The sequence below is a fragment of the Microtus pennsylvanicus genome, chromosome 2, assembly GCF_037038515.1.
Source record: "Microtus pennsylvanicus isolate mMicPen1 chromosome 2, mMicPen1.hap1, whole genome shotgun sequence".
Lineage (NCBI taxonomy): Eukaryota > Metazoa > Chordata > Mammalia > Rodentia > Cricetidae > Microtus > Microtus pennsylvanicus.
This window is the reverse complement of record NC_134580.1, coordinates 140,436,431-140,455,950: the sequence shown is the minus strand read 5'-3', so window position 1 is coordinate 140,455,950 and position 19,520 is coordinate 140,436,431. Positions and strand designations below refer to the sequence as shown.

At 51.0% G+C, this 19,520-nt stretch overlaps 1 protein-coding gene across 1 annotated transcript; it reads right to left on the bottom strand.

Moving 5' to 3' along the window:
- Positions 1 to 263: 263 nt before the first annotated feature.
- Positions 264 to 12,675, bottom strand: Slc2a10 (solute carrier family 2 member 10). The gene is made up of 5 exons (XM_075963066.1): positions 12,503 to 12,675; positions 6,100 to 7,374; positions 5,526 to 5,648; positions 4,019 to 4,154; positions 264 to 2,235 (listed from the first exon to the last, which is right to left on the bottom strand). The coding sequence occupies exons 1-5, from the start codon at positions 12,504 to 12,506 to the stop codon at positions 2,157 to 2,159; spliced, it is 1,617 nt and encodes a 538-aa protein (XP_075819181.1). The 5' UTR covers positions 12,507 to 12,675; the 3' UTR covers positions 264 to 2,156.
- Between the last annotated feature and the right edge of the window lie 6,845 nt (positions 12,676 to 19,520).

The following is a 19,520-nucleotide window of genomic DNA, read 5'->3' as shown; positions in this document are numbered from 1 at the left end:
AGAGACAGAAGGGACATTTCTGGATAGAGATTTTAACAAAAAGAGAATATAGAAAATGAAGAATACAGAAGAATGAAGAAGGAAACCATCCAGAGAGAGTGTATGAGCATTTTTTTTTCCTTTACCTACTCAGATAGAAAAGCCTTACTATATGCCAACTCTGCGGATTCCCTTTGGGCCCTGCGTTGCTGGAGGCTGGTCCCCCAGACAACGGTAAACAATAAATGCACATCTGTGCAGAAATATAAATCACCACGTACATCTTTGTGTCCAAAATAATTTATTTTAAAATGCATGTATTTGTGTGGGAAAACCTTTTGTCTACAGTGTTCCATAAACAGTCAGTGTGCAGTTGTGGCTAGGCGACAGACACACAGACACATCTCCAAAGGTCAGACATATACCAGAACCCCTCCCTCCATCAAGGCCATGAACAAGTGTCTGCTGAACTTACCAGAGTGGAAGGATTTTCACACACACACCCTTTTCTGGGCTGTTTTCAATATCCCGGCTACACGCAGGAGGCACCTTACTCCCTGACCCCACAGTTCTCATTTCCAGAAAAATCAGACAAACCACAGACCACGTCCTGGTCTGCGGTGTTCCCTCACCTCTGGGATGCAAAGACACAACCTAGTATTTCCTGTGAAGGCACTGAATGCAGGACCAGTAAAACACACGGTACCTTCTGCCGTCTCCATCAGACACACGTGAGGATGACCCAGCAGCCCAGAGGAGGGAGAAACACGGGTTTGGTTTGTATATTTACCTATTTATTTAGTTGGACAAGGTTTAAAGCCAGACTGGCCTAGAATGCTCAATCCTCTAACTTCAGCCTTTTGAATGCTCGGATTACAGGCATGAGCCACTGCAGCTGGTTGGAGATGATGAAGTCTGAGTATTGGCTATTAGAATTACACTAATAATTTATTATAAATTAAAACATTTTTTAAAAAATAATGGCAGTGCGTAGCAACCAGTCTGCAGAAATCTTGACCGTGTGGCAGTCGGCTCTGAGGAGCCAGCACAAGTTGAATCCAGCACGCCACTGACTATAAATTAAATATCTAGAAAAAGAGCAAGGCCATTGGACCAGGCTTGGAGACCAGAAGGCTGTGGCTCACACTACCAGTGAGGCCAGCTACCCAGTGTTCAGGAGCCAACTCTGTCTTTTTTATGTCCTTATGCGACCTCTGACCCCAACTACTTGCTGAACTCCAGCTGACTGACCCCTTACAATGCCACCAAAGGAGGTGTCCTGTGTAACACAGAGAGCAGAAGCCCGTAGGACTCACGGAAGATCCTCCTGAGGGTGATGGGGTAAGTTAATATATCCCGAAGGGCACAACTCTGCCCATTCTACAGGTGAAGAAATTGAGGCTTGGGGAGTCAATAGCACCCAAAGTAGAAGTAATAACCACCAACACCAGTGAATCCTTCCAAGCCCTTCTTTCTTTCTTCCTTCAAAGCCCCCCACCCTACCCTGGCACTTGTCACGTGTTGGAGACTAGCTCTTACATTCCAGGCTGCTAGACTCTCAAATCTAGGTACACTCCCTGCTAACAAAGCTCTGTCCCAGGGCCACATGACAGGACCCTCATTGAGTGTTTATGTCCCTGGTCTGAGAGTTAGGAGTGGCCTAGTCCAGGCTTCTGTGGGACACACAGGGAAAACTGAGACCAGGGTTAAAAGCAACAGCCTCTTCCCAGCCAGAGTCCCAGTGTCTGATAAATATCCTGGACAGGAGGAAGGGAGCGACCAAAACAGGGTCCTGATCACTAGGATCGTGGCAAGTGGACAAGGAAGGCAGAGACTTGTAGCCTCTGCTGGCTCAGGGCTCTTTAGGGGGAACACTTCCGTCCCGGGTCATCTGAGAAGCCCTTGGTGAAGAGATCACAGAGAACATTACTACAAACAATGCGGACAAGCCAACTCCACAGGAACCCTGACATTTGCAGCTAGACCTTCCAGAGTTCTCGGAATCTCACACCCAAAATGAAGAGTTGGGGGTTCATCTCTCACCCCAGCAAGAGGCACCCTCTAGGGCAAGGGTCACTATGGAAGGAAACTTGGATCATGAGTTCCAGGCCCCAGCAGGAATGAGAGCTGGAACTGCAGAAACCAATGTACTAGCACCTTCCAAGCAGACGGGGCCCTCAGGAGGCTGAGGAGACCTCCAGACGGTGGTACTGGATACCGCTGGGGTTCTGCCTGTGGCCAAAGCACAGAGGGAACCTGCCAAGAAAACACCATATGATCAGAGAGCCACAGGCCTGGGACCTTCCCCCGGCAGGAAGCAATGGACCTCGCTGCCCCCACCCTCTTCCGCCCCTTCCTGATTCCTTCCTAAGGAGTCTACCCCTGTTCTCCAGTCTGCACAGCACTTCCGGGCTGGCTGTGTCTCCATCCAGTCACTGTGCCCTTTCTAAACTCAAAGCCAGACCCTTCCATGTCCTTGTGAGGACGTGTGAGGCTTGTACCACTCTCCAAACACCAGAACGGCCATCACGCCAGCCAGGGCCTCTGTTCTTCCCTCCTCCCGAACATTCTCGCTCCCCACCCAGCTCTGAACCACTGGCCTTCTCCCCACTCAGGTAACAGCTCCCTCACTGGCTGCCCTAGAACTCCATGTCACTGATAAGCAGGGTGCGGCTGCCACTGTTCTAGGCACCAGAATAAAACCACTGAATGCCACAGGACCCCATCCGCCTCACCACAATCAGGGTCACCATGTACCTGGGGAATTCTCAGTACACCTTCATGCAATGGCTCAAACATCAACACCCTAGCTAAAGGAACGGCACCACGCCCACATCGCCCATCTCAGCGGTCTGCTCCGGGAGGTCCACACCCCACCTGTTCTTTCAGCTACAGGCTGGCTCTATATTAGTGACTTAAAAAAGCCTTCAGGTCATCCCAGAAATAGAACAGGCAGCCAGGAACCTCAACTGCAAGAAAGGTGAGGGCATTTTCTTGTTGCCGTAGCACCCCGTTGCTTGTCTCCAGTCATTTCTGCCAGGGTGCTAAGATTTTGAAATCCTGTTTGTGGCCCCCATACTGGAAGTGATCTAACTCCATCTGGCTGACCTGACCCTCCCTCCCTCCTCCAGTCCCACGGTGTGTGTGAGGGGGATCTCTCATTCCTTGCCGAGGTCGGACAGGCCCCCATCTCAGGGTCTTTGCACTAGCTACTGCCCCCACCTAGAAATGCCCCCTCCCCCATCTTTCCATGGCTGCCTCCTTCCTCACCAACTGAAGTCACATCTACTCAGAAAGGTCCTTGCTCTGAGCCAGGATTCTCTCTCTGTCCCTCTCCTTGCTCATCTGGCCTCCCAGCAAGATACGCGGCTTCATTTTCCTTCTCATTAAATACCGTCAGGTTAGGTCACTCTCCTTCAGCGGTTTATTGCCTCATTTTCTGCCCCTTGCAAACTCGAACAGCAGTTCATTGGGGACAGTACCTCGCCATGTTTGACCTCTGCCACATTCGCAAAGGCCTCAGTCCCTGCCGGGGACATAGCTGCAAGGACTTAATATAAACGCAGAAGTCCATGACTCTAAGATTTGGTGGTTTTCAAGATTCCAATACTCTGTGGTTTTGTAATTAATTTCCAATTCCCTGTAAGAGCCTGGCATGGTGGCAAGAAACTGGCAAGGATGAGGTCGGCTTGAGCTCCGCAGCAAGCCCCAGGCTAGCGTGGACTACATGGCAGGACCCTATCTCGAAAGCAAAACATAGCTCAGAGGTTGAATGCTTGGTTACACATGCAAAGCTCGGGTTTGATCCCTTCACCACACACACACACACACACACACATCCAGGGGCTGAGCCTTGAGGTCAGTACAAAAGCCGCTGTCAGATGGTGCATAGTAACCGAAGGAAAATGGCTTGGGGACAGTGGCAGCAAGGCAAGAGGAGATAGAAGCATCTGGCCAAAGGAAGAGGAAGGAGCCTGAGGTCCTGGAGGGTCCCACTTCTGAGGCACCGTCCTAGCCCCCAGCCCCATCTGCCACCTACCTGTTCATCTGAAACTGCTGCTCTATCTCAGACAGTGACTGTCCTTTTGTCTCAGGAACAAGCAAGTAGATGAAGGCCAGCCCAAGGACAGCAGTCAGCCCATAGATCAGGAAGGTCCAGGCCAAGCCAATGGCACCTTGGGACACAATGTCGGGAGTGTGGGCCAGGAGCCGAGCATCCTGCTCTTGATGCCCATCCTGCCCAACAGGTCCTAGGGTGTAAACCCAATTGTTCACCCATGCAAGGGCCAGGGATGCCCAGTTTGCAGAATGGCCGACAAGTCACTGAGGCCACCAACACAGTAAGGGCAACTTGTACGGAGGGGAAAGTCCCTCAGTCCGAACACCTGGGTGGAGATGTAGCCAGCTGCAGGGACCAGCCGTGACAAAGGTGACTCCAGGGCTTCTGCTCCAGAAGGCCACAAAAGGGCATTCTGCAAACTGACCTAGAGTTGCCTGAACCTGAGCCAGGAGAACAGGAAGACAGGGGCCACTGCTCCAATCCAGAATGGAGGGCTCTGCCCAGGGCTAAGGACCACACTGGAGATGACCCCAGGGGTCTCTAATGTCAGCCCATGATAGGGAGAGGGGGCTTGACTGAAGGGACTCTGTAGAGGGGGAAGTGAGGTTCTGTGTGGGCGCCTTTCTCTGCAAGCCGACATCACCCTCCCATCAGCTTCCCTGAGCAGTGGGATCTGCCCCCTGGGTTTTCTGTAGGAGCTCTATCCTCTGGCACCTGGCTGGACTTAGGAATGACATTTTCTCATCTGTGCAATGAGGGTGAGAATATGGCAGGACTCACCATGAGTCCCTCCTCTCTCTCCTCCCTCCCCCCTTTGTCTTATTCATCCATCCGCACAGAAATGTCTGGAGGCAGGGGCAGCCGGGAGAAAGAAGGCTGGGAGACCATCAGGAGAGTGGCTCCTCCAAAGTGTTCCACCGTCTCAGAGCTAGACATGGAAACACTTGGCCATGGGGAGCACAAAATAACCCGCTCCTAAAAACTGCCCAGAGTGAAGGAGCCCTGTGCATCAGAATGGCACTGGCCATTGGTCCTGGGAGGGGCATGTGATCTTGGTGGGTCAATGAGGGCTAGGTCCAGGACTTGGGGTGCACTAGAGGCCTGCTGGCAGCCACCTTTGTACCACGAGGCAGGAATGTTTGAGAACAAAGACCCTGGGTAACCGGGCGGTGGGGCACAGGCCTTTAATCCCAGCACTCAGGAGGCAGAGGCAGGCTGATCTCTGTGAGTTTGAGGGCAGCCTGGTCTACAAGAGCTAGTTCCAGGGCAGGCAACAAAGCAACACAGAGAATCCCTGTCTCAAAACAAAAACAAACAAACAAACAAAAAACCCTGGGTGATCCGCAGAGTTAAAGAGTGAAGGACAGTCCCTGAGGTAGGGAAGCTCACGACCGGCTGTGTGAAGCCACCCACCCTACTCATTTAGGTGGTCTGAGACGAAAAATTCCCTTTGGGTTCACAGGCTGGGCTGCATCAGAGTACTCACCAATGAGGTCGAGGAAGGAAAGGCTGATAAAGAGATTGGCCGCCCAGTTGAAGCTGCTGCAGAAGGCAAAGGCTCTCCCTCGAATCTCCACTGGGTAAATCTCACTGAGGACCAGCCAGGTCACTGGGGTGAGAGCAAGAGAGTTTCTGGGCACTCGTGGACTGGACAGGCTAGCTCCTGTCCTCGTTAGCTGAGCCCTGTGTCACATTCTCCATCCCAGATTCTCCCAGCCGCACATCCCCACACCCCTGCAAGAATCCCAAGGGCCGCACTCTCAGGTTTCTGGGACACAAGACATTCAGTGCCAACAGAAGAAGGGTCCTAGGCAAACTGGTATGTCTGGTTTTTATCTGGCTCCTCTCAGATAAAGCTCTTCTGATGCAGCCACTCAGGCATAGATCCAGAAGTTTAAAATTTGGTGATGGGGGCGGGAAGCTTAGGTTTTAGCCCTGGAGGGGCCCTTTGATATAAACAAGGAACCCCAAAGCCTCAGTCATCCCCTGCTAATGCTCATGTATCCCTAGACGGATAAGGCCCACTAAATGGGACAGAAGCCTCTGGATTTACCTCCTACCTGGTCCAAATCCAAAGGAGAAGGCACTCACGTAGACCATCATGCAGATTAGCGCAGACCAACATAGCAGGGTGTGCTTCAAGATGGGATCTTGGGGAGCTGGGGAGGCGGCATTCAGAGCTGGTCCCAGGGACACTGTGGTGACTGGATGGGGCTTGGTTCTCTCAGCGACTGGCAGGATTGGTTGTCTTTGGTCCTCACTGGTGTGTAGCACTGGTGATGGAGATGAACCCTTAAGCAGACCGGAGCTTTGAGGCAGGTCCATCTGCTGACTGGCGTTGGATATGGCCAGGCAACCGGGGCCTGAGTCCAGAGACACAGCAAAGCTGACCAGGCCTATGCCACTGACAGACAAGGCCATAAGAGCACATCCAGAAAGTAGAAGGGCTCTACGGCCCGCACGGTCCACCAGCCCCGTGGCAGTCAGGGTGGCAACCACCTTCACAGTACCAAGCCCCACAGAAGCCAGCACAGCTGAGGAGCCTCCATGGAAGCCTACAGAGCGGAAGATGGTGGAGGCATAATACAGCACATTGGGCTGGCCTGTTAGCTGCTGGAATAGCACCAGTCCCAGTCCCACTACGGTCCGGCTCCGCATGCTGTCCCGGGTCTTGAAGAGGTCCAGAAAGGTGTATCGTGGCGTCCTCAGGCCTGTTTTGCTGGTCTCCCTTCCCTGGAGGGGGATGAGGTCTTGGTGGACTGCTGTGCCCTGTGCTCCAGCAGGAAGGAAAAGGAGGGCGAGCGACTGCAGGAGGGCAGGTGCAGCCGCCCAGCCAAACATGTGCCTCCAGCCCCAAGGGATGCCAGCCAGGACATAGTTGAGGGCATAAGAGAACAGAATGCCCACAGTAATGCCCACCTCATAGAGAGACACCAGAACACCCCGCTGCCGCGGTCCCACCAGCTCTGAGACATAGATACAGCAAGCCATGGAAGACAGAGAGATGGCAAAGCCAACGGACGAGCGGCCCAGGAGTAGCCAGGAGAGGGAGCTGGCCAGACCCAGAATCAGGCTGCCAGCCAGCAGCACCACGTTGCTCCCCAGGATGGTCCGTTTCCGGCCATAGCAGTCAATGAGGAAGCCTCCGAACAGGGAAGCGAGGAGAGCACCCAAGAGCAGACTGCCCACCAGGAGCTCCTGTTCCAGGCAACTCAGCCCGAAGTCCAGCTGCAGTGGTAGCAGGGCACCCGATATGACAGCCAGTTCATAGCCAAAGGTCAGGCCACCCAGCAGAGACACAGAGGCACAGAGCAGGAGGACAGGTGGGCGATGGCCTGGAAACAAAAGTGACAGGGTAGGGCTCAGACTGACTCTCACCAGAGGGTCTGTGTGTCCCAGCCTCCCTTCTGTCTATCAACCCTCCATCTATGCAGCGGTCTACTGTCCAACCACCTGTCTTTCCTCCCTCCCTCCTTCCCTCCCTCCCTCCTCCTTCTATCCTTCTTTCCTCCCTCCTTCCCTTCTTCCCTTCCTTCCATTGACACATCCATTTATCTTTCCATCCCTCTAATCATCCAGGCAGACATCTATTTACTCTGCCTGTCTCTGAGGCCACACCCTCCATCTATCTATCTATCTATCTATCTATCTATCTATCTATCTATCTATCATCTATCTCCAGTCAGCCAATTACTTCCCTTCCTCTCCTTCCTTTCTTTTTCCCATCATCTCATATCTGTCTATAACTTATACCCATCCATTTGTCTATCCATCCATCCATCCACCCATCCATCCACCCACCCACTCACCCATCCATCCATCCTTCCATCCATCCATCCACCCAGACAGTTGTCTGTCCTCCCTCCCTCCCTCCCTCCCTCCCTCCCTCCCTCCCTCCCTCCGTCCCTCCTTCCGTCCCTCCCTCCCTCCCTCCCTCCCTCCCTCCCTCCCTCCCTCCCTCCTTTCCTCCTTTCCTCCCTCACTAAGGACCAGACTGTTGTCAAAGCTGTGCTTGGAGTTCACAGCAGCGCTCTACCATCATCAGCATCATCCAAGCAGAACAGAGAGGTTACAAAACCATGTTCTAGGACCACAGTAAGGGGTGGAGCTAAGGTGGGGTGGGAGAGCTTTAGAGCTCTGGGCTGATCTGCAAGGGTGGGAGAGGCTGACATGGCCAGTTCATGAGGGTCACTAGGACGTGAAGACTCTCAATCTTAGGGGACAGGCCTTATACAGGGAGTGAGGTAATTGTTGGTCTAATTTTTAAAGAATTGATTTCAATGCTTTATGGAGTTGCTGAGTGAAGTGGATGGAGTCGTCTCAACGTCTAGTTACTCCTTTTTGGTTTTTTAAAGACAGGGTTTCTCTGTGTAACAGCTGCCCTGGAACTCACTCTGTAGACCAGGCTGGCCTCAAACTCACAGAGATCCACCTGCCTCTGCCTCCTGAGTGCTGGGATTAAAGATGTGTGCATCACTGCCCAGCTACTCTTTTCTTTTTAAGTTGGGGAAACTAAAGGGGGATACAAGGACGCTTTAATATACATAGTAATGAGGACAAGACAATATGTTAGTCAGAAGAGAAAATTCTATTGTATAGCTCACCAACTGTGTAACACTAGACCAGTCTCTTCCCCTCTCTGAGGACTCTCAAATTGATCAGGCTGGCCCCAGACTTCTGGGCTTTATGAAATTTAATTACATCTTCAAATAAGGAAACCAGGAAAAAATGCAAGAAAACAGCTCCAAGGAACATGAAGAATTAATGAATTTAAAGGAGATGTTAATGAAGTAGTGAGGGATGGGAGAGTCCAGGATTGTTGGCCACTAAGCCTGGAGAGTTTGCACAGGGTGAGAAAGAAAATGAAACAGAAACACAAACATGGGGATCATAAAGGGACTGTGAGAAGAGACACTGGAGGAAAACAGAGACCAGTGTCCCAGTGTTTGTCAGCCATGATCTCCCCAGTGCAGGATTCCCCTCCGTATGCTGTGTATATCATTGGTTAATAAAGGAACTACTTTGGGCCTATAGCAAGGTATATGGGAAACAGAGCTAGGCATGGTGAACTAAACTGAATGCTGGGAGAAAGGAAGTGGAGTCAGAGAGAAGCCATATAGCTACCCTGCCAGAGACAGATGCTGGAACTTTAGCTGGTAAGTCACAGCCTCGTGGCAATACACATATGAATAGAAATGGGTTAAATTGATATGTAAGAGTTAGTCAATAAGAAGCTAGAGCTAACGGGCCAAGCAGTGATTTAAATAGTACGGTTTCTGTGTGATTATTTTGGTTCTGGGTGGCCGGGATGAACAAGCAGCCCCCTCCAACACTCCCCTACCTCAGCTTGTCAGCTATGATCTCCCTAACCCTCAGCTCACATCCTCAGTGTCAATAGGTTCCTACCTTTAGACGGGCAGGAACACCCCACCTTCAGAACCCTGAGCTTCCAGACCACTTGACCTTAACCAGTTAGAACTGGATGCCTTCCAGTTCAGCCTCAGAGTCAAGCTGCTTTTTCTTGCCAAGCATGTTTTTCACAAATGGATTAAGTTTGGGGCTGCTATTTTGATGTCCCCCCCTTCTATTATGACTAATAATAATCTTACTAACTCATGTGTTTGGGAACTGCCACATTGGCACTGAAGCTGTACAGGTCATTCTTAGGTTGAATTCATACATTAAAACATAGATATTTCTGGAAGCATCTAGAAGCAGCCAGCTGCATCTGTCACTCCCGCCCCCACACACTGGTGATGTGATAGCCAGATTTCCTGAGAGCAGTCTCTGGTCCCAGCATGACTTTGATCACCAAGCTTAATAACTCATTTGTGTCTCACCACAGCTTTATGAGGTGTGTTTTGGAATTACCTATGAGGGAATTAACTCATGACCAGAAACAGGCAAAGCCGGTGGTCGGCACTCCTGGTTAACAAAAGCTGTGTGGTAGGACTTTGTTCTCTCACTCCTGCCTCTTCCCAGCTGACAGACAATTTTTATGCAGAGGCAAACGTTCATGAGGAAAAAGTCATCTCATTTTCCACCCTCTCCCTTATCCCTACCCCCAACATCCTGCCACTCATCTTCCCTGTTCCTGACGAGGGAAGCATCTAATAAAGATCACCGCCTGGCCCCACTGCCCTCCCCTCCCTTGGTCCTGAGGTTCTGTCAAGCTACGTGAGGTGACTGTCATGGCTTATACATGAATTGGCCCCACAAAAATCTCATGTTGTTGGGGGGACTTGAGGCCCAGCTGACAGTGTTATTTGGGAAGTTTCTGGAAACATTAGGATGTGGGACCTTTTTGGAGGAAGTAAGTCCCTGCCTCCCTCTCTCTTCTCTACACTCTGCTTCCATTCCACCACAAAGGGAAAAGGCCCTTCCCACCCGCCATGCTTCCACGACCATGTCATTATCCCCTCCCACCATGTGCTTCCACCACAACGTTATCCTGCCTTTGGGCAGTGGACCAAATATTAAGACTATGGCACGAGTGGGGACCATGGCAGGTCCCCTGGTGAGTGATGACCACAGGCGGGAGAGACAGATACGCCATGCAGGCAGAGTTTGAGTGCGGAGTTTATTGAGAGAAAGGTAGAGGGGAGGGATGAGAGAGAGAGAGAGAGGGGGGGGGGGTTTGGAAGTGATTTTTAAACAATATCAAGCTGGTTGTTACGGGAATTTCAAGGCAGTCCAGCATTCAGGCTATGACATAGTGGTTGCTAGCTGCTTTTTGCCAGGTTCACCGTGAGGAGTTGGGAGCGAGAGCTGAGCAGCCCAGCCTGAGAAGCCTGTGTAAAGCTGGAGCTGAGGAAGGCAAGGTCTCTGAAGAGATTCACACCATTAAAAATAAGCCACGCACACTGTACTGGGACAATAGGTAGGAGACTTTGTGGGCATCTCAGAAATCCACCAAGTCCCAGCCACAGAATCAACGAAGCCAGAACTTAAGTAAACGGCTCTCCTTGGGGTACTGAGAGCCCTTGGGGGTACTGTGCTGGCCCAGACCCACCTAGGAAGCGGTTTCCTCAGGGTTTGTATCACCACAATCAGCTGGCCGGGGACTGTAAGGCCACTGCAGTGGATCCCAGAGGACCCTGCTGCCCCTTGAGCTGATGGCAGAACATTGGTGTGGAAACCCCAGGAAGTTAGAGGTACCCAAACTGTGAACCATACACCAAGGAAAACCACAAGGGAGCAGGTTCAGACAGAGGCGTGTGGCCGTTGATGGAGACAAGGCTGCTCAAGCCCGCGGAAGCTCCCATGGTGACACCATGAGTCCCAGACGCCAGACCTGGATCTCCAGGAACTACTAGTTACCTTCCTGGGTTTGAGTCTTGCTTTGGCCCAGTTTTTCCTTGTGAATCTCCTGCTCCTCCCTACTAGAATGAGGATGTTTATTCTCTGGCATGGCCGTCAGAGAATGGGCCTTTCTGAACCTCATTATTTGCAAATGAGACACCAGTTATATCACAACCAGGGTCAGCTCCTATGACTCTCCACTGGACAGCCTCAGTAGGGTTTTAACAGACAGTTCAAGGTACCCGTAACTTAAAACCTCCAGCTTCCCCTGTCATTTGGAATAACACCCAAACTTCTCTTCACAGCCTTCGGAACCCTGCACAGTCTGTGCCTCCCCTTATCCCCTGAGCTCCCTGACTTGGACCCCACTGTCCTGCCACCTGGAAGCTCTTCCCCCAGGTCTCAGCAAAACCCATTTCTGGGTAAAGTTTTGGGTCTGCCTTGGCTCCCTCTGCTACCCAAGGAACACACCACCGGGCCTCTGTAGCCCTGTATGTCACACAGCATCTCATTCACTACCCCCAATTTCTCACCTCCAAGATTGAGAGCACAGTCTCCCTTGTTTACTGGGTGTCCTAGCCTGTGTGTGTGTGTCTGTGTGTGTGTGTGTGTGTGTGTGCGCGCGCGTGCGCGCGCGTGTGCGTGTGGCCTGAACTATATGCCCATTGAAGAACGAGGGACTGACTATGGCTTTGAGTTTCTGAACTCAGAAAAGTTAACAGAAATCTTGGGCTCCTGCAGTGGCAAAGACATGATCCCTCTCCTCTCGCTGGAGTTGAACCCAGCACAGGAGTTCTGGCTAATCCTTGCCTGTCAATGTCCTGACCTAGGGCCGTACCCACCACTTGGGTGCTTAGCAACCTGCTGGCTGGTTGCAGAGCTGTAGTTTCCCCAGAGTTGTCTGCAGAGCCCCCGGGGAACCTCAGCACCTCAAAGCGACCCTGAAGGCAAAACCATCCCAAGCCCCGTCTGCAGAATCATCTCATTGGACTCCTGGGGGCTCCCTGAGGTCAGGCCACTCCCCGGGAAGGCGGATTGATGTGGGGAGGGGAGCCCTTTCCTACACTGCGTCGGGGAAGTCAGGGGTGGGGGTGCGGATGGGTGGAGGCCCAGGCCTGCAGTTCTCCCAGCCCGGAGCTTCTAGGCTCCTTGGCGACTTACCCATAGCTAGCGAGCAGCGCAGGCTGCCGGCAGTCCTGGTCAAAAGCCTGCTGTGGCAGTGGCGACGAACTTTCCCCAGGGCTGGGGCCTAAGCCCTCCCACCGCCGCCACGTTGGCCAGCCTGAGTCTGGGGGGCGGGACAGAGGGTAGTCTGGGACCGCCCCGCGACAGCCAATTCCGTGGCTGCCCTACAAGGGAACTTACTTCAAGTTTCCCTGGGAGGGATTGTCACTCCACAAATAGTTTCCACAGTCACTGTGGCCCACCCTTCCCTGGCCTTCCCAGTGTACACATACACACACACACACACACACACACACACACACACACACACACACACCCTGTGTCAGGTCTCTCCCATGTACACACACACCACACCCCCTTTGAAAGGCCTCTCCCATGTGTACACACACACACACACACACACACACACACACACACGCACACACCCAGCACCTCTGAAATCCCAGGCATTTAACATTCACTTTTCATGGAGGTCTGGGCACCAGCAAGCCACAGGAGCACAAGCCTAGACTTGGGGTGGCCCAGGGGACAAGGCAGACTGGCTCCTTGTTCCTTGGGAGCTTTCTTTCCAACGGCGGAAGAAAATGAGTTAAAGAAGTCAGAAGGGCCAGCTGCATCAGGAAAGGGCGGCACAACACTAGACTGGGCTCTGGGCCAGGCAGTTGGGGACAGCTGGGTCGGTCTAAGGAGGAGAAACTTCAGCTGGGGCCTGAGGGACCAGGCCCAGGGGACAGCAAAAGGAGCCAGTGGGGTACAAAGGAGCATCACAAGTGAAGACTGGGGATCTAGAACCTACGAGTTCAGAGAGATCAAGTGGAGAGGAGTTGATGGGCCAAGGAAAGACAACCCCAGACAGTGGGGCAGGGCCATGAATATGGGGACAGTGCTTTGCTAGGCAAGTACTCTTACCCCTTAGTATATCCCAGTCCGGGAAGGAGGAGTTCTATTCCAATTGATGGATACAGGAGCAAGGCTGGGAGCTGGACAGCTGGCAGGAGAGATGAGGCTCTTTGGGCTCAGGCAGCAGTTGGGATGGAGACAAGTGGGCAAACCAGAGGAGATCTGGTAAGGACTTAAACCCTGGAAGGGGAGTGCGGTGAGGTTGGGAAGGGAGAACAAGGGTTCTGTTTGTCGCTGTATGGAGTCAGGGGGTGGCTGACCCTGCACCTAGGCTGGGAACAATGTCACTAATTCTCACTCCAAGACTGCATGCGGGCTCAGCACACAAGTGAGCACAGCCTTTCGTAGCCTCCTGTGCTCACACGCAGGCTTCCACGCTCTTGTGTTTACCCTAGCTCAGCCTCCCTAGTAGACATATATACTTCCTCCAAGTAGGCCCAGTGTCACGGATACAGACACATATCTTGCAAAGAGATGGTGTCGACAAAACCTTCTGGGGCAGGGCCCTTTACAGTCTGAGAGGAATGGCGGGGAGGGCAGTTTGAAAACATGGTCCCAAGTTCTTCATGTTCTCCCTGGTGTATGGATACCAGAAGATTGCCTGGAGTAGCAAGCTATGAGACTACTGGGCTGAGGCTGGGACACCGGGATGCGGAGCCTCCAGGTGGGTCTGACTAACTGGGCATAGTGGCACACACTCTCTGGGAAGCTGAATTAAGAGGACTGTGAGTTTGAGGGCAACTCAGGCCGCGTAGGGAGACTCTCTCACACAGCTAACAAAGACCCGCTGTCAGCCATGCTGTGAGGAAGCCACACTAACAAAAATGGCCTGAAGATGACCTCAATAGACAGCCATAGCTTCTGCTCGTCTTGAAGTCAGCCTCTGTGAGATGCCCCCAGCCTCCAGGAGTCCTGACCAGACCGTGTCTTAGATACCATGAAGCAGTGACAGAGTGGATCCAAGGGCCCCAAATCCCATGCTCAAGTATAAGAAATGGTTAGTTAGCTGGGTCGTGGTGGCACATGTCTTTAATCCCAGCACTCTGGAGACAGAGGCAGGCAGATCTCTGAGTTTACAGAATTAGTTCCAGGACAGCTAAGGCTGTACAGAGAAACCCTGTCTTGAAAAATTGAAAGAAAGGAAAAAATGGTTGGTGAAGCTGCAAAGCTTTAGATCAAATTGTACAGCAATAATAACTAGACTGAAAACTGAAACCATCGAGTAAAATTACTTTTGAAAATTACTTAACATAGTTGGTGTTTTGCCTCCCTGTTAACCCCGCCACAACCTAAGGAGGTAGGAACTACTCCAATCGATTCCCATTTTGGAGACAAGAAAATTGAGGCCAAGGGAGATGGCGCACTTGCTTGAGTAAGCCTAGGTACTTTGGCACTGCTCTGGCCAAATCAACCAACAGAATTGACCCATGAGAGGGCAGGTTAGTTTGGCTCATGGCTTAGGGGGGTTTCAGTTCATCATAGCTGGAAAGGTATGGTGGAGTTCATGCTGGTAGAAACCCATGTCAGAGACACCTCCGATCATGACAGACAGGAAGCGGAGAGCTCGGGGCCAGAATGAGTGATGGAAATGACTTCAAAGGTTCCTAGCAAACCACTTCCACCAGCAGGCCTCACCTCAAGTCACCACAGCCCTCAAAACGGCCGGCAAGTTGGACATTCAGATGTGAGCTTGTGGGGTGTGTGTGTGTGTGTGTGTGTGTGTGTGTGTGTAACGGATCTCCTGATGCGGCCCTTCCAACTGTCCCACCACACTACCGTTCTGCACACACTTCCTCTTGGCCAGTCCCACATGGCAGCTCTTCCCTCCTCTGTGGAGCGGTCACCGGCCAGTTCAGTAAGATTTGTTCCACTCCTGAGAGACCGTCCACAGAAGTCGTGTGACGGGAATGGCCCAGATGTTTTTGGTCTTTGTGGCTCATGCTTGCTGTAGAGATGTGTGCCTGCCTGACACACAGAAAACGGAGGCCTCCTTCTTTATTTGACCCTCTCAAGGAGGAAGGTCCTTTCAAATACACCCAAATGGTCCCTACCCCTTGGCATTCGTGTCCCAGAGCCATCCACTTCTTTGGCTTCCCTGCCAGTAGTCAAGTCCCAGGTTTCTAAAAAAAAAAAACAGAAGATGCCAAACTGCCATTTACAAATCTGATTATAAAAGTTGGCAGTGTCAGCCTTACTCTAGGTCACTTAGCCATTGTTCTGACAAAGCCACTTGCCACAGCGTGAGATGCCCTGTGGAAGCCCCCCACTGAGGGTAAGGCTCTCCTGAGTCACAGTGCTGATGCTTCCAGGCCCTAGCCAGTGGGGAACTGAGGGCCTTAGATCAGCTGCCTGTGAAGAACTGAACCTCAGCCAAGATCACAGTGTGCTCAGGCCTCTTTCCCCAATCCTGGCAGGCTGGCAAGTCCTCCTTGATCTCAACCTTTGACAGGTGCATACACCATAAGGAGATTAATTTTGCTTTAAATCATTAGGTTTATAGCCATTTGTTCCAGAACGATAAATAGCTGGTACATATTTCATCACTATTCATTACCTTGATCGAGAAAAGGAGAGCCTCACCTGGAAGGAGGAAGTGTGGTCCAGATTGTGTACACACACACACACACACACACACACACACACACACACACACACACACACAGGAGATTGGGCCTATTTGCCTTCCTAAGACTCCTTGACCTCGAACACACTACAGATCTGATAATTTATTGTGTCTCCCTACTAGAATGAAACCTTGGGAACAAGAACTTTTAAAAAACTCTCTTTTAGGGATTGGGAATTTTGTCTACCAAGCTCAAGGCCCTGGGCTCAGCCTTCAGCTCCTAAAAAATGAACTAACAAAACTCTCTTGTATTTTCTTCTTTACTCCAGCATGTGGTTCAGAATAAAAGCCCAGGACTCACTCTGCCCTGGTCATGGCCAATGCTCAGTGACAACTGATAAGGGCTGTGGCTTTGAAAAGTTCCTGTGCCCCATAAGCCTCCCTGCTGACGCAACAATCGAAATCAAACCAACGCTCCCCAGAGAGGAGACAGGAAAGGAAGACTGAAAAACCATGCATCTGTTTTCTGGGGGCCAGGTTTCTGTGGGAGTGGTCTTGAGCATCTCTGGGGAGGGGTCATTATTTGGCAGACTTTCTGGGATGGAACAGGGTTTGGAGAAAGATGGGAGAGGAGGTTTGGGATGGAGCTTCCACCAGAACATTCCAGACTCTTTGGGTATATGGATGCCAGAGACTGGGGTGAAGCCTTAACCCAAACATCCCAGACTCTTTAGGTATATGGATGCCAGGGACTGGGATGAAGCTTCTACCTGAACGGCCTTCCTTGTACTCACCTAAGTAGCCAGCTTAGGAACCGTCCTGGAGTCAGCCCATAGCAAGAACATAGATAAAGTGAGGCAGGCAGAGGGACTGTGTTCCCTTGGGCTCTGAGGCAGGGACGAGGAACCATTAAACATTCTTAAATACTGTGCAAAGCTGTAGAGACTATAAATTTTGATATGGCACTTCTTTAAGTTTTTATTATAAGCACTCTCTCATGCTTTTTTTTTTCTGTAAATAAGTAAAAGTGTTCAGAGCAGAGCCATTCGGGTCTGTGAGTGGCAGCAGACTGACCCTTCCCTCGTATCTTAAAGCCTGTCAGGGGAGCCATCAACTGAGCAATTGCTTCTATGGCAGGTGACTGGATGGCCCTGAAGGCAGTGTGGCAAGTGACTGAAGGCAGAGTGACTGTTTTGAAAGCCTTGTGATCACTCTGAAGACAGAGCAACCTTCAAGATTACTGTGGCTGAAGCCAGGACTCCTGTCCCAGGAGGCATTTCTCCAGTCATCCTGCAAGGACTGAGGCAGGCAGAACCTAGATATCCTTATTCTCCCTCAGAGAGGGATGAGGAGTCCTTCCTCAGGAATTCAGAATTCCAGAGGTGGTGGGTGTTAGGATCCAGGCACACCTTGGCCCTGCCCCTTGGGAGTCTGGCACAGTGTATCACACCCTGTGCCACGCCTCTGTGCGTGGCAGACAGCACCCTGTCCCTTTAAGAGACAATCCCTGCCTACTTCTGCTCTCCTCCTTTCTGCCATTTCTCTGAGGAGGCAGCTTTCTATCTCCCTCTGTCTCTCTTCTTTTTCTTCTCCTCTTTCTCTATATCTCTGTCTCTTTCTCTCAGTCTTTTTCTCTCCCATTCTCTCTTCCCTTCTCCATTCCCTTTATCTCACTAAACTTCACAGCTCTGTCTTCATGGTGTATTCATCTCCTGTCCATGGTCCTCCCTGGCCATGGAACCCCCTAGGGTTCCAACTTGTGCTGTAATCATAACATTGATGCTGTGACCCAGATGTGTTGGTACATACCAGTAGGATTTGCTGAAAGAGGCAGGGGCAGGAAGATTCCAAGTTCGAGGCGAGCCTGGAAACTAACAGTGGGGAAGAGGCAAGAGAGATGGCAAAGGCCAATGAAAATACAGAGAAGGTATGAAAGCTAAGTCAAGGAACTATGGTCTTGTCTGTGGAAGAGTTCCTGGGAGCTACCAAGTTCTAAGGACAAAGGGGCTCAGCATCCAAAGTTCCAAACTAACGCTACTTCCTGTAAGAGCAAGGGGTTGACACCTGAGGCTCCAGCAGCCACAGCTACTATGGGAATCTGTGTGCCCTGACACCTGATGTTATAAAATAAATGTGCTTTCCTGGGGAGCAATCCTGCCAAACACTTAGAGATTAGTAAAGGAAAAACCCTTTAATAACAACACTAAGGAAAAACCCTTTAATAACAGCACTTGACTGATTCTGGCTAGCACACAAAAGGAAGCCAGCCCCAAAGAGAAAAATGATACATTCCATGTACACTGGCATCCTTAAATCTCTTTCAAGTCCTGGCCTCAAGCTACACTTCTAACAGTTTAAACAAGATGCCAGAGTTATTTCATAAGTGCATCAGTGTTAACCATTCAAATATGTTCCCCATAAGAGAACCTGGACTTGATAGCAGATGAGGGATTAGTGGAGGCTGTCGTGGTATGAGATGTGAGATCCCTGTGAGCTCTTAGAGGAATGTTCTTTGATATAAGAATGGGCCTAATGGTAGGTAGTAAATCAGGCTGTCTACTTTGCTATGGGAATGGGCTGAACTGCAACAACCTTAATGAACAACCCCCCCCCCCTTTTTTTTTGGTTTTTTAAGGCAGGGTTTCTCTGAGAAGCCCTGCCTGTCATGGAACTCACTCAATAGACCAGGCTGGCCTCAAACTCAGGATTTTCCTGGTTCTGCCTTCCAAGTGCAGCCTTAACAGAAATGTTTCTCAGTGAGCATAAATTTCTAGTATGGCACAAAACTATTTCTTTTTTTTTTTAAGACTTATTTATTATGTATTCAGTGTTCTGCCTGCATGTATCCCTTCAGGCCAGAAGAGGGCACTAAATCTCATTACAGATGGTTGTGAGCACATGCGGTTGCTGGGAATTGAACTCAGGACCTTTGGAAGAGCAGGCAAAGCTCTTAACCACTGAGCCATCTCTCCAGTTCCACAAAACTGTTTCTAACAAGCCCAATGATACACGATTTTTCTTCCAATCACACTGAAAGCATGCTCCCTTAGCCAAGTCTACCTTGTGTAAGCTAATTATACTGACTAAATTTCTGTGCCCTTGACACAGGCTAGAGTCATGTAGGAGGAGGAACCTCAATTGAGAAATGCCTCCATAAGACTAGGCTGTAGGCAAGCCTGTAGGGTATTTTCTTAATTAGTGATTGATTTGGGAGATCTCAGTCCTCTGTGGGTGGTGCCATCCCTGGGCTGGTGGTCCTGGGTTCTATAAGAAAGCAGACTGAGCAAGCCATGTAGAGCAAGTCAGTAAGCAGCACCCCTCCATGGCCTCTGCATCAGCTCCTGCCTCCAGGATCCTGCCCTGTTTGAGTTCCTGTCCTGACTTCCTTCAGAGATGAACAATGTACAATGAGGAAGTGTGATCGTGATCCAAATAAACCCTTTCTCCCCCACGCTGCTTTTGGTCATGGTGTTTCATCACAGTAATAGAAACCCTAAGACACTAATATTTCCTAAGCAAGAGTATCCGTGA